This window comes from Oncorhynchus keta, chromosome 11 (genome assembly GCF_023373465.1).
Source record: "Oncorhynchus keta strain PuntledgeMale-10-30-2019 chromosome 11, Oket_V2, whole genome shotgun sequence".
In the NCBI taxonomy this organism is placed as follows: Eukaryota; Metazoa; Chordata; class Actinopteri; order Salmoniformes; family Salmonidae; genus Oncorhynchus; species Oncorhynchus keta.
In genome coordinates this window covers 54,162,346-54,175,835 of record NC_068431.1, presented here as the reverse complement: position 1 = coordinate 54,175,835, position 13,490 = coordinate 54,162,346, and the positions used below count along the sequence as shown (strand labels likewise).

The 13,490-nt window shown below is 43.4% G+C and overlaps 1 protein-coding gene across 13 annotated transcripts in view; it reads left to right on the top strand.

Moving 5' to 3' along the window:
• phldb1a (pleckstrin homology-like domain, family B, member 1a) overlaps positions 1-13,490 on the top strand; it is an 84,287-nt gene that overhangs the window by 19,456 nt on the left and 51,341 nt on the right. For 12 of the 13 annotated variants that reach the window (XM_052457469.1, XM_052457460.1, XM_052457459.1 and 9 more), the window contains exons 2-4: positions 3,441-3,551; positions 5,092-5,215; positions 6,884-7,054. In XM_052457469.1, coding sequence (XP_052313429.1) covers positions 3,441-3,551; positions 5,092-5,215; positions 6,884-7,054 — 406 coding nt within the window. Of the gene's footprint in view, positions 1-3,440; positions 3,552-5,091; positions 5,216-6,883; positions 7,055-8,034; positions 8,833-13,490 lie in introns of those variants that run through there. The other variant, XM_035781317.2, reaches the window with a different exon arrangement.

The window sequence follows — 13,490 nt, the reverse complement described above, 5'->3', positions numbered from 1 at the left end:
TTTTGCTTCTGAAGAGCAACATGGGCTGCATGCCCTGTGTCCAATACAAGCTTTGCATAAGTACATTGAGCAGACCCAAGATATTAGTTTATGTGACCAGCTTTTTGTCTGTTTTGCTTATCCAGCTTGCGGCAGGGCTCTCTCTTTAGTTGAGTTTTTTCTTCAGTTTTTTTTTAAGTGGGTGACAGTGCAACTCCCCATAGTTGTGTTGTACCTTGTTTCCTTCCTTCAGGGAACAATATTTATGACTATTTAAGTTTTGTTTGGGCTCAGATCAACTCAGAGTTATGGAATGTTGGTGAGACTAAAAGTGAGTGAGTGAATGGTTGGAGGATTCTTGAGCTAGAGCAGACCAGACAGACATGACTCTTCAGAGTTGTCTATCGTTTGTATTTGTGTGTCTACAACGTCTATGGGTTGTGTATACTGCAGTAGACATGTCTGATCCTCAGAGGCTTTTCCTCTTCACTGCGGTGAGAACGTGTCCACAGCTGGGCCTTATCTACAGTATCTCTGTGTGTGTGTCTGTGTGTGGTGTGAGGCTGAGTCAAAGACAGTGACCCATGGTGAGGGGAAGCAGCCAGGGTAAATATATAATTATTTACATTTTCGTCATTTAGCAGATGCTCTTATCCAGAGTGACTTACAGTTAGCTATCTTAAGATGAATGTACTAAGTTGGACAACCACAATATCACAGGCATCACAAAGCCAATTTTTCCTCAATGACATAGACGTCAGTAGTCAGAGCGGGGATCAAGTGCTGCATGTGCTGGGGTGCCAGGACAGAGAAGAACTTGGGTTGAGCGAGAGCTACCCTCCTGTTGGGGTGGCAGGGCCAAGAGACCTAAAGGTGGCAGAACAGAACGGAGTGCTCGGGTTGGGGTGTAGGGTTTGAGCATAGCCTGAAGGTAGGTAGGGGCAGTTCCTCATGCTGTTCCTTAGGTAAGCACAATGGTCTTGTAGTGGATGCGCGCTTAGACTGGAAGCCAGTAGACTCAGACATTTACGAAAGATGCATTTGTGTTTAGTGAGTCCGCCAGGCCAGAGGCAGTAGGCGTGACCACGTGTTCTCTTGATAAATGTGTGAATTTGACAATGTTCCTGTCCTGCTGAAATTGCCTTTCACCATATGCCTGATAGACAGTATGTGGATCCCATATTTGTATTTATTATGGATCCTCATTAGTTGCTGCCAAAGCAGCAGCAGCTACTCTTCCTGGGGTCCAGCAAAATTAAGGCAGTTTATACAATTTTAAAACATTACAATACATTCACAGATTTCACAACACAATGTGTGTCCTCAGGCCCCTACTTCACCACTACCACATACAGTGGGGCAAAAAAGTATTTAGTCAGCCACCAATTGTGCAAGTTCTCCCACTTAAAAAGATGAGAGAGGACTGTCATTTTCATCATAGGTACACTTCAACTATGACAGACAAAATGAGAAAAAAAATCCAGAAAATCACATTGTAGGATTTTTTATGAATTTATTTGCAAATTATGGTGGAAAATAAGTATTTGGTCAATAACAAAAGTTTATCTCAATACTTTTTATATACCCTTTGTTGGCAATGACAGAGGTCAAACGTTTTCTGTAAGTCTTCACAAGGTTTTCACACACTGTTGCTGGTATTTTGGCCCATTCCTCCATGCAGATCTCCTCTAGAGCAGTGATGTTTTGGGGCTGTTGCTGGGCAACACAGACTTTCAACTCCCTCCAAAGATTTTCTATGGGGTTGAGATCTGGAGACTGGCTAGGCCACTCCAGGACCTTGAAATGCTTCTTACAAAGCCACTCCTTCGTTGCCCGGGCGGTGTGTTTGGGATCATTGTCATGCTGAAAGACCCAGCCACGTTTCATCTTCAATGCCCTTGCTGATGGAAGGACGTTTTCACTCAAAATCTCACGATACATGGCCCCATTCATTCTTTCCTTTACACGGATCAGTCGTCCTGGTACCTTTGCAAAAAAACAGCCCCAAAGCATGATGTTTCCACCCCCATGCTTCACAGTAGGTATGGTGTTCTTTGGATGCAACTCAGCATTCTTTGTCCTCCAAACACGACGAGTTGAGTGTTTGCCAAAAATATATATTTTGGTTTCATCTGACCATATGACATTCTCCAATCTTCTTCTGGATCATCCAAATGCTCTCTAGCAAAATTCAGACGGGCCTGGACATGTACTGGCTTCAGCAGGGGGACATGTCTGGCACTGCAGGATTTGAGTCCCTGGTGGCGTAGTGTGTTACTGATGGTAGGCTTTGTTACTTTGGTCCCAGCTCTCTGCAGGTCATTCACTGTGGTTCTGGGATTTTTGCTCACCGTTCTTGTGATCATTTTGACCCCACGGGGTGAGCCCCAGATCGAGGGAGATTATCAGTGGTTTTGTATGTCTTCCATTTCCTAATAATTGCTCCCACAGTTGATTTCTTCAAACCAAGCTGCTTACCTATTGCACATTCAGTCTTCCCAGCCTGGTGCAGGTCTACAATTTTGTTTCTGGTGTCCTTTGACAGCTCTTTGGTCTTGGCCATAGTGGAGTTTGGAGTGTGACTGTTTGAGGTTGTGGACAGGTGTCTTTTATACTGATAACAAGTTCAAACAGGTGCCATTAAAACAGGTAACGAGTGGAGGACAGAGGAGCCTCTTAAAGAAGAAGTTACAGGTCTGTGAGAGCCAGAAATCTTGCTTGTTTGTAGGTGACCAAATACTTGTTTTCCACCATAATTTGCAAATAAATTCATAAAATTTCCTACAATGTGATTTTCTGGATTTTTTTCTCCTCATTTTGTCTGTCATAGTTGAAGTGTACCTATGATGAAAATTACAGACCTCTCTCATCTTTTTAAGTGGGAGAACTTGCAAAATTGGTGGCTGACTAAATACTCCCCCCCCCCCCACTGTATCTACAGTACTAAATCCATGTGCATGTATAGCGTGTATGTTGTCATGTGTGTGTGCCATATGGCACCCTGTTCCATTTTGACCAGAGCACTATGAATGGAATAGGGTGACATTTTGGATGGTGCTAGCGTAATCTTCTACTGTTGTCCATGTAGGCAACGTTCATTAATATTGAACATCAAAAAAGCTGACAGCATATTTCCTACGTTAACAAATGATCAGCTGGACAAATATATACAGCTTCTGTCTCATGGTCAGGAGATGGCGATAGAGCCTATAGGATCCATTCATATCACTTAATAGACAGCCTACAAAGTTACAAATCAATGAGATTACTATATATTTTAGGATCTTAATTTCTCTAGTTGAACTGTTATCTGGGACAGCAGGGATCTCTAAGGAGAGCGGTGTTTCTATAATGAGTGTGTGTGTGTGTGTGTGTGTGTGTGTGTGTGTGTGTGTGTGTGTATGTGTGTTACAACAGGATGTCTTCATGTGTGTCCTCTCCTCTGTGTGTGTTTCTGTCAGGATCTTCATGTGCCAGTAGGTGTGATTGACAATCCAGACAACATGGACAGCCTGAAAAGGAACGTATTGGAACATAATGGACGACAGACTCGCCAACACCAGGTCTTACAGGTGAGTCCTGTGTGTGTGTGTGTGTGTGTGTGTGTGTGTGTGTGTGTGTGTGTGTGTGTGTGTGTGTGTGTGTGTGTGTGTGTGTGTGTGTGTGTGTGTGTGTGTGTGTGTGTGTGTGTGTGTGTGTGTGTGTGTGTGTGTGTGTGTGTGTGTGTGTGTGTGTGTGTGTGTGTGTGTGTGTGCACGTGCCTTACAGGTAACTCAGGTGCCATGGGTGTGAGTCAGGTGCCATTTTTCACATGCAGAAAGCAGTGCAGATCTATTCAACTTTGCTGTCATGAGAAATCAAAAGAAAAATATTGAAGAGTGACTGACCCATAAGGAACAATGTGTAAGGCACAGTAAAGCGTAGTTCAGTGTGGTAAAGCGTAGTAAAGGTCAGCAAACAATAAAACCAGCGCTTACAGCGAAGGTCAGGAGGTGGCCAGGGAGGAGAAATGGCTTAAATAAACTTCTGTGACATTCTGAATTCTAGGAGAGAAATGTTGGTTAACTTTAGACAGACAGGAGAGCCCGAAAGGTCTGGGCTCAAGAGGTGAAATCAGTGGTTACTGACTAAATCCAGAGGGAGCAAATTATGCTATAGCAAAAGCATTTCATCATGTAAAATGTAACAAGTAAAGCTTCTAAAATTGCTTTATCAAGTACTTACAATAAAAGTAGTAGTGTCTGTGTAATTTACACACACACACGCACAGGAAATACTTATCTAGCTTGTTAAACTGCAGGTGAAAGGCTGAAACAGTGCCTTCTGGCATATTGGCTGCTTGATCTGGGCAACACTGGTTTTATCTTCTTACCTTCTTCAAAGAGCAGGGGAACTTGTAACTACTTAAAGACAGACTCCAAAGGCATGATGCCAAGACCTTAATTTAATGTAAGCAGTCCAAAGGTGAGTCAACTAGATGCCATAAAGCTACTCTGTTTTCTTTCTATGCATTACAGGCTACATATGGAGTACATAGACTTGGTTCAAATGCAAGAAAACATGTCAAATAGGCCTACATTTGAAGTTATTAAATATGCTTTCATATGTCATGATTTAGTGTCCTGATAGTGTACTGTAAGACCAGTCCATATTTGACTGAAACGCATGGACAGTCTTGTGCTTTTGTCTTCAAAGCTGAACAGATTGGTCTCTCCCAGCTTGCCTGGAGGGGGAGGGGGAGGGGGAGGGGGGGGGGGGGTGAACCCACTTATCCTGTCTAGCTAAAGCCTCTTATTAATCCTGTAAGGGGAGCAGTGGGGTGTGGGCCGTGGGCAGACATAACACAGCTTAGATTGGGCAGACACAGACAGACCAGTCTGCCCTATTGTTCCAGTAACGCTTCAAGGAGTAAAGAAGAAGGGGGATCACTGGGACTCTGCTCTCAGGAAGATCGCAATGTGGACATGGGTATGCAGTCACTGAAATGCAAGGATGAGGGAGTGCTAGGACTGAGCAATCATAAGTGGTGTATCCTCTAAAATAAGGCTCATCTAAAATGAATGTCTCAGGTCTCATGGCAGTTTTCTTCTGTCTTGTTTGTGTCATTACCAGAGTACTCCATTGGACCTGATCGAGATGGGCAAGTCACTGAGGTTCCAAGCAGAGCACCCCCACCTGGTCAGTCTGGGTAGTGGCCGTCTCAGCACAGCCGTCACCCTGTTACCCCTGCAGGAAGGTAAGTAAGCACTTCTGCATCTCAGAAACATTCAGTGCTTTGTTCATGCAGACTGGTCTTGAAAAAAGACCTTGTGCTGAAAGCTTGAAGAAATATTGATAAATAGAGAGAACTCCTAAATGGTTTGACAGTTACACCAAGAAATATTATGACCACAAGTGACAAAAGGTCCATTACAGGAAATGAGCTGACAAAATGTCCATTAAAACTATTCAATAAATCATCCCAGACTGGTTTCCTAGAAGCATTCAAGTCTTTCCATAAGACGCTGATTGAGAATGATACCGGACACTCTTACACAGTAATGACCAAAGCTGGTACTTCCGAAGAGAAAAATCCCCTACTGATTTATTTACGGCAATATCCATCCATCCATGCACTCACTTATTTCCTGGCATAGAGCCAGCTGGTGGATGATATCATAGGCATCGGGGAGGAGGAAGAGGAAAGAGGGAGGGAGAGAGGGATGAAATGAAAGTGACGTGCTGTAGCTGGACAGTGGAGCCAGTGTATTCAGAGCCCTGCCATATCTAATCATCCTAAGAATGACAACTAGAGGACTTTGTGATACGGAGGGGATGGAGAAGCTGAAACTGAAAACAGGGATTCATTCGAAAGGTTTGAGATACACCATAAAACACTGAGAGGGAAAAATAGGACCATAGCCTGACCTTGTCTTCACCCCCTGAAAAAAATCACAGTTGAAGCACACTCTCTCTCTTTCTCTCTCTCTCTCTCTCTCTCTGCACACACTCCCCCTCTGCCCTTCTCACCCTCAGCATTGTAACTCTGCCAGTGCCAGTGTGTTAGTTCCTCCAATGTCTTGTTATTCCTTTATCCACATCTGTCCGTCTGGAGGGCCCAGACGCCAAAACAAAAGGAGCAGTGCTGGGAGGCTGGAAGGAGGTGAAGTGGAATAGCCCACTGGACATGGAGATAGTGAATAGGAATCTAAGGCAGCCTGCTGGGGTATTCTCAGTGGTGTCTCTCCCCTATGTTCCAGGGCTATTTTAACAGTGTGGTGAGGCCAGGGGAAAGGCAAGGGACTTGTTAGATGAAGAGAGGGAGGGGGCTTTTGGGGTAAAGTGTTTCACCCCCCTTGGGCTGGTGGAGTAATGTGCTCCACTCCTTGTTTCTTGTCTTGTGTCTCATCCAGACAGACAGACAGACAGACAGACAGACAGACAGACAGACAGACAGACAGACAGACAGACAGACAGACAGACAGACAGACATGTAATTTATCTATTTGAAAATTAAGATCCTGGAAGTATTCAAAATAGGAAGACAGTGGTTATTCTAATACATTCCCTCTAAGCATCATTCGTCTGCCATCTGCCAGTGGTCTGTCTCTCTCAGGGCTACCACCTGCTGTTAGCTTGAATCTACAAGTCTACAAGTGACTTGTACCCGTGATGGCCTTGACCCCAGGCTCTATTCCTTTACTGTGACATCAGAGGGATCAGCGTTCCACTGACTGACTGTGGCTTTGAACTACAGTCCAGTCCTTCTCGAAAATCATTTACTACCAAACGTGGGCATGATATAATAGAACAGAAGATAATACAATTGAATAGTTTAATATCCCAGTGGGATATTCTTCCAGGTTGATGTGTTTAAAGGATTCGTGTTGACATGTGTGTGTAACTCATCATTGTGTTGTTGCAGGGAGGACGACCCTGGGCAGTGGGAACACAGACATCCCTCTGCAGGGTCCAGGCATCACTGATCAACACTGCTATATCGACAATAGGGCAGGCGATATCACCCTCAACCCCTGTGGGAACCATTGCTCCATGGATGGTCTCCCCATCTCCAAGCCTGTACACCTTTCGCAAGGTACTAAACTGGTTTGATAACACATTTTTGTACAATGTTATAAGAGTGAATTGGATTATTATCTGACATGTCATGCCATAGTGTCTTCATATATCTGTACCTGTATGTAGCCTAATATCTCCAGTTGGTCATCTCAAAATGAAACCAGGTTTCCATGTCACTAAATCACCATGCTCATTCATTGAATACCGAGCTAGCGTTTTCTCCTTTAATAAGAAACACAGGCAAGACATAGAGAACCGCCCCATGCTTTATGGCTCATGCATGACCTTGACCTAGATGGAAGGGAAACTTGATTAAACAGGCTGTAATAATTGCTTCACACAGTCAGCCTCTCTCTCTCAATTTTCAATGACATTTCAATGTCAATTTAAAGGACTTTATTGGCATGGGAAACATATGTTTACATTGCCAAAGCCAGTGAAATAGATAATAAACAAACGTGAAATAAACAATACGAAAATGTACAGTTAAACATTGCACTCACAAAAGTTCCAAACGAATAAAGACATTTCAAATGTCATATTATGTCTATATACAAAAGGGAAAATAAATAAACATAAATATAGGTTGTATATTTACAATGGTGTTTGTTCTTCACTGGTTGCCCTTTTCTTGTGGCAACAGGTCACAAATCTTGCTGCTGTGATGGCGCACTGTGGTATTTCAACCAATAGATATGGGAGTTTATCAACCTCATATTTGTTTATGAGAACTTTGTGGGTCTCTGTCTGTATATATATAGGACAGCAGAGTCCCCCCCCCCCTCCCCTGCAGTTCCACAATTGATTTAGTTAGGTGTGCTGCATATTAATTCTGATTTCTCTCAACGAGTAAGACAGAAAATCTCTATACTCTCTTCAGTAACGTGTGGACTTTCATTCCAACCAAAAGAGATGCCATGTAAACTGTTAAAATGACCCCAATTAGACTTGTATTTAAAAAAAATCTCTAAACGTTTAAGGGCCGGCTATTCATGAATCATGAATATATTTTCATATAAAATAGCTAAGTGGAGTAGGGATGTATCTTTGCATGTAACCTAACCACCAAATATATACATAGGCCTAACTCTAGTCTACCTTTTCCAACATTATTTGCATGTTATAGCCTTAACACTTAATTACTTGTTGTAGTGTAAAGTGCTAGGAATTGGGTGGGCTGCAGCATTAATGAGAGAAGTGGTGAGTAAGAGTAAGGCTCAGGTTATAATACAATAGAAAACTAAACCAATCTCCTATCCTGCCCCGGGTTATGCATTCCATTTGTAAAACTCGCAGCTCACTGGGACATGGTCGCATAATAAATAAACTCCACGCCCCCCTCCGCCGTTATGCAGACAGGGTTGGGCAGGCAGTTTGACAATAATATCATTTGTGGACTGGACAGCCGGTGTGTGGGACACGGAGCCAACAGACAGCTCTTAGGACGACACCGACAATAAGGCATTGGTACTCCGGATTCAGCGTTGTTGGCTATCTGCGTTATTTTTGGAAATTGGATCATTGGCCAGCAAAATGCTATTGATGAAGCATATCACAAAAGCCTGCTTAGCCTAAAGGATCTTCTAATTCACTTTAATCGGACGCTGGACATCAGCGTTTTTTGTGCTGAAGAAGCAGGACGTCAAGGAACGCACGGAATTGTATTTATTCGTACAAAGACGCTGCAGACGCACGCGCTACATGCACGTTATAATTACATTTCAAAGGAAAGTGAGCTCTTGCTTTTAAATGACAATTATGCCAGTGAATGTATCAAAATAATTGCAGATACACGTAAGTGCATATACCTATTTGATTATTAGAGAGCAATCCCGCCACTTTTCAACCTCATATTCATTATCTCCATAAAAAAAAAAAAACGCGTTTATATGATCTGTGGTTAAAAATATATGAAAGGTCCTAAAAAATGCTTCTTTGTGACATTACATTGTGGGATTAAAACTAAGAAAAACAGTGATTCTCATAGTGTTTTTAAAATGTTTGAACTTTTTAACGTTTTTTTTCTTCTATGCAACGTAGAAACGCACCGTTTTCACATATGTAGACAAGTATTGTGCTGGAGATAATTACAATTAGGTTGGAAAGTGGTGGAATTGCCCTATTGACTGTTACTCATTATTTTTCAAAAGCTCTGTCAGATTCCTAATTGTGTGAGAGTCATTTTCATAAAGTGTGCTGAGCACCAAGATTGGATATGTTGGGCTGTGTGGTCATTGCTTTGTTGATGAAAAAATACCAATGCTTTATTACACAGACACTGTTTGCAAACAGTTTAGGAGCTGTTATTGTAGTGACAGGGATTATTTAAAATACTATTTGAAGAGGTAGAGTTTCAGATGTTTTCGGAAGATGGGTTGTCCTGCCATTGGGGTGCCAGGACAGAGAATAGTTTGGACTGGCCAATAGACTAGAGGTGGCAGAACGGGGTGCTCGGGATGGGGTGTAGGGTTTGAGCGTAGCCTGAAGGTAGGGAAGGGCAGTTCCTCTTGCTGCTCCACAAGCAAGTACCATGGTCTTGTAGTGGATGCGAACTTTGACTGGAAGCTAGTGCGGAGGAGCGGAATGACATGTGAGAACTTGGGAAGGTTGAACACCAGACAGGCTGCAGTGTTCTGGATAAGTTGCAGGGGTTTGATGGCACAAGTGGGGAAACAGCCTATAGCAAGTTGCAGTATTCCAGATGAGTATGGATGACAAATGCCTGCATTATGACCTGCGCTGCTTCCTTTGTGAGGTAGGGCCATACTCTACAGGTGTTGTAGTGCATGAACCTGCAGAAGCGAGTAACTGTTTTGATGTTTGCAGAGAACGACAGGGTGTTGTCACACCAAGGTTCTTTGCACTCTGGGAGGGGGACACCGTGGAGTTGTCAACCATGATGAAGAGGTCTTGGAGGGGGCAGCCATCCCTGGGAGGAAGAGCAGCTCCGTCTTGTTGAGTTTGATGTGGTTGCCAGACATCTAAGATGAGATATCTGCCAGGCACACAGAGATGTGTGTCACCACCTGGGTGTCAGAAGGGAGGAATGATAAAAATAGTTAAGTGTCATCTACATAGCAATGATAGGAGAGACCATGTAAAGATATGACAGAGCCGAGTGACTTGGTGTGCAGAGAGAAGAGGAGAGGGCCTAGAGCTGAGCCCTGGGGGACACCGGTAGTGAGAGTACGTAGTGAAGACACAGATCCTCTGCCACGTCACCTGGTAAGTGTGCTGAGCCTGAGACGCCCATCTCTGAGAGGGGTAGGATCTGATGGTTCACAGTGTCAAAGGCAGTGTATAGATCTGGGAGGATGAGAACAGAGGAGAGAGCTTTGGCAGTGGGGAGAGCATCCGTGACACAGAGAATAGCAGTCTCGGTTGAGTGACTCATCTTGAAGCCTGACTGTTTAGGGTAAAGAAAATCGTTCTCAGAGATAGTGAGAGAGTTGGTCAGAGACAGCACCCTCAAGTGTTTTGGAAAGAAAAGAAATAAAGGATACTGGTCTGTAGTTTTTTTTACGTCAGAGGAGTCGAATGTTGTTTTTTTGAGGACGGGAGTGACTCGGTCCATTTTGAAGTCAGAGGGGACGCAGCCAGTGGTCAGGGATGAGTTGATGAGGGAAGTGAGGAATGAGAGAAGGTCTCAAGAGATGGTCTGGAGAAGGGAGGAGGGGATGGGGTCGGCAGGCAAGTTGCCAAGCATTTTATCAATGTTATATGTCACATTAGTACATTGTTATTTACAGTATGTCTTGCATATGTTTTAACCTTGTGTTGTCTATGTGTGTCATTCATTTAATTAAATTGTATTTTAATACAAACCTTGGCTGTCATCTCCTACACGACGCGATCATCTCTGTGCCTTGACTCGTTTCCTCAGCACATTGGCACATTCGAGGGACTACACGCCTGTTTGTGTAGTCACTCGATTTTTGCTCTCGTTTCCCCTTGACACTCTTGTCATCCTTCAGCATGTTGAGTGTGGAGAGGAGAGTGCTGCAGACAAGCGAGATGGCTTTTGTGCGCATGCACCTCCTGGTTGGACACAGACCTAGGATATTGGTCACTACTTCTTCCACACCAAAAAGAGACTTGCACAACTGTTTATGCTTGTGTGATTCCCTTATGACGACTGCCACGCCCTGCACAAAGTTCAGTGTGTCAGACACAAGGCTTACCTTGCGCAAAACGTCTTGCAAAACCAGATCCAGTGAATGGTTACTACAGTGCACACACTGCACATGGACCCTGGACATGCCTCTTTCAGTCGAGTCTGCACACCTGAAAAATGGTTTGACATGCTTGCTCCATCAAAGCAATATCCCTGGAACCGTTCCATGGGAATGTTTAACGACGCAAGAAGATGCCCTTCACACACAAGAACAGATTTTCAGCCGTAGAGTCGGGAGCTTTGTAAAACCCCCAAAAACTCAGTTTGACACCAGGTTCTGGTTGACGTACTGGAGATAGTTCCATAGTGCACACGTCAGTGGTGACACCATCAGTCAGGCCATAGAAGAGACACTGATACGCGAGACACAATCACCCTCTGTACGGCGTGAGCCAGTTGTTGAATAATCGCATTCTGTATCGTGTCCCACATTCAGTTGTCTCTCCTGAGAACCCATTCCTGTTCCTTTGGTAGATTGTAAATGGGTTCTATCATCAACTTGTAAAGCACACCGTCACGAGTTTTGTCACCCCTGAAAGGAACAACAGCTTTGTTCCTGGCAATGCACCGTTCTGTAACAGCCATATCTGAAACCTGTAATCCGCTCAAACATTTTCCTCACTGATAACATTTTTCTTCACTGTTTTAATGCATGTGAAGCAAAGCACTCATTCATCTTCCTAAACATAATGCAGCCACTGACATTTTGCCAATCAACCTGACTTAAAAGCACAGGAGAAGTTTTCTGTTCCAAATTGCCTCCCTGGGGAAGGCAGTCATCCTTCAGCTGTTATGGCTGATTAGCTAGCTTAGCCTTGGGTGCCGGAATGCAGTAGGCCTAGCATGCTCCTCTGCCTGGGGTTGGGCTAACGTGGAGCTCTTGCAGTTGGTGGAGTTAGCATCTTGCTCCATGGAGGCTATGGTTTCTGTGCCAGTCACATTACTGGTGGCTTACTGCTGCAGGTACTAGATGCAGCAGACCCACGGATTTCATCTGTTAGGGCTGCTGTGATGGCAGTTTTTTTGGTTGGCTAGTACCAGGATTGAAGAAATCTGAAATGATTTCTGATACATTTTTGATTGACCTTGATCTTGTAAATGCTAACTGCTAGCCTACAGGAAGGAATGAACCGGAAAACTTCAACATCACGGTAGTGCATTGTCAGTGATTGGTTGTAGCTTACAGTATAAAGATTTGATTAAAAATATATATTTCTCTCCCTTACCCCAATCCCATTATAATTTATATCAATAATGCAATGGACATTTTTGGGAAAAAAATGTTTTGGTGCAACAACACATTCTGACACCTCTTCTGCAGGGGGTGCTGCCGTTTTGCCATTTCACCACAACTTGATGACATCAAGACAACTTGATATATATATATATATATACTGTATACCACCACCTAAAAGGGCACTTGGCAAGTGGGAAGGCAAAGGGACATGTGCTCTGCAGAGGTAGACTCTATAAGTGTGTGGGAGTCAACCATTTTAAGGGTGAAATTTAACAATATACTTTAGGCTACTCACCTGTTGTTCATCTCTCTCTCTCTCTGCCTGCTATTCATCTGGCTTGTTCCTAGAATGCATGTGCTGTTCTTGTTATCGTTAAAACATCTCCCCTTTGACCCTTTCACCCTGGATCTGGACCACCACGTGCTGTCACCCTAGCTCCCTCCCTTCACACCTGTCCGAGAGTGTGGTTCACATTCCACTGTTGTTGTGTCAATACAGTAGATTGTCACTAGCTCTAAGGAACATTTTGACCGGGATCCTCTGACCAACCAAATGTTGGCTAACAAATATTTATTGTGCCATATTGTATTTTCAGGTATTTTTTATTTATTTTTAAGTTCATTTGTAAATATAAGAGCAGTGTGTAACAGGGAATCCTAACCATTCAACCAATACATTGATTAGTGACCTTTCAGAATTTACAGGACGTGGTACCAAGATGAATTTGTGGGAGAGTTTTTTTTTTTTCAATTTCAGCCCGGGAAGGGTTTAGTATTTTTTTTATAGTATTGTATTTTTTTCTCAGTGTTTCTGAATTAATTGCTTATTAAATCTCAATGTGTGCTCAATGCCTCCCATCATTTCTGATCCTTTGCTGGGTGCGCAATATCAAGTGTGTGTGTGCCTAATAATTTAGTGTGGTCTCAATCAAGTGAGCCATAGGCTATACGAAGTGCATTAGTGGAGAAGCACATGGTAAAGTCATATTTATAAGACAATTTCCTAAATATGATAGGCTATTAAACATCAAAATTGCTACG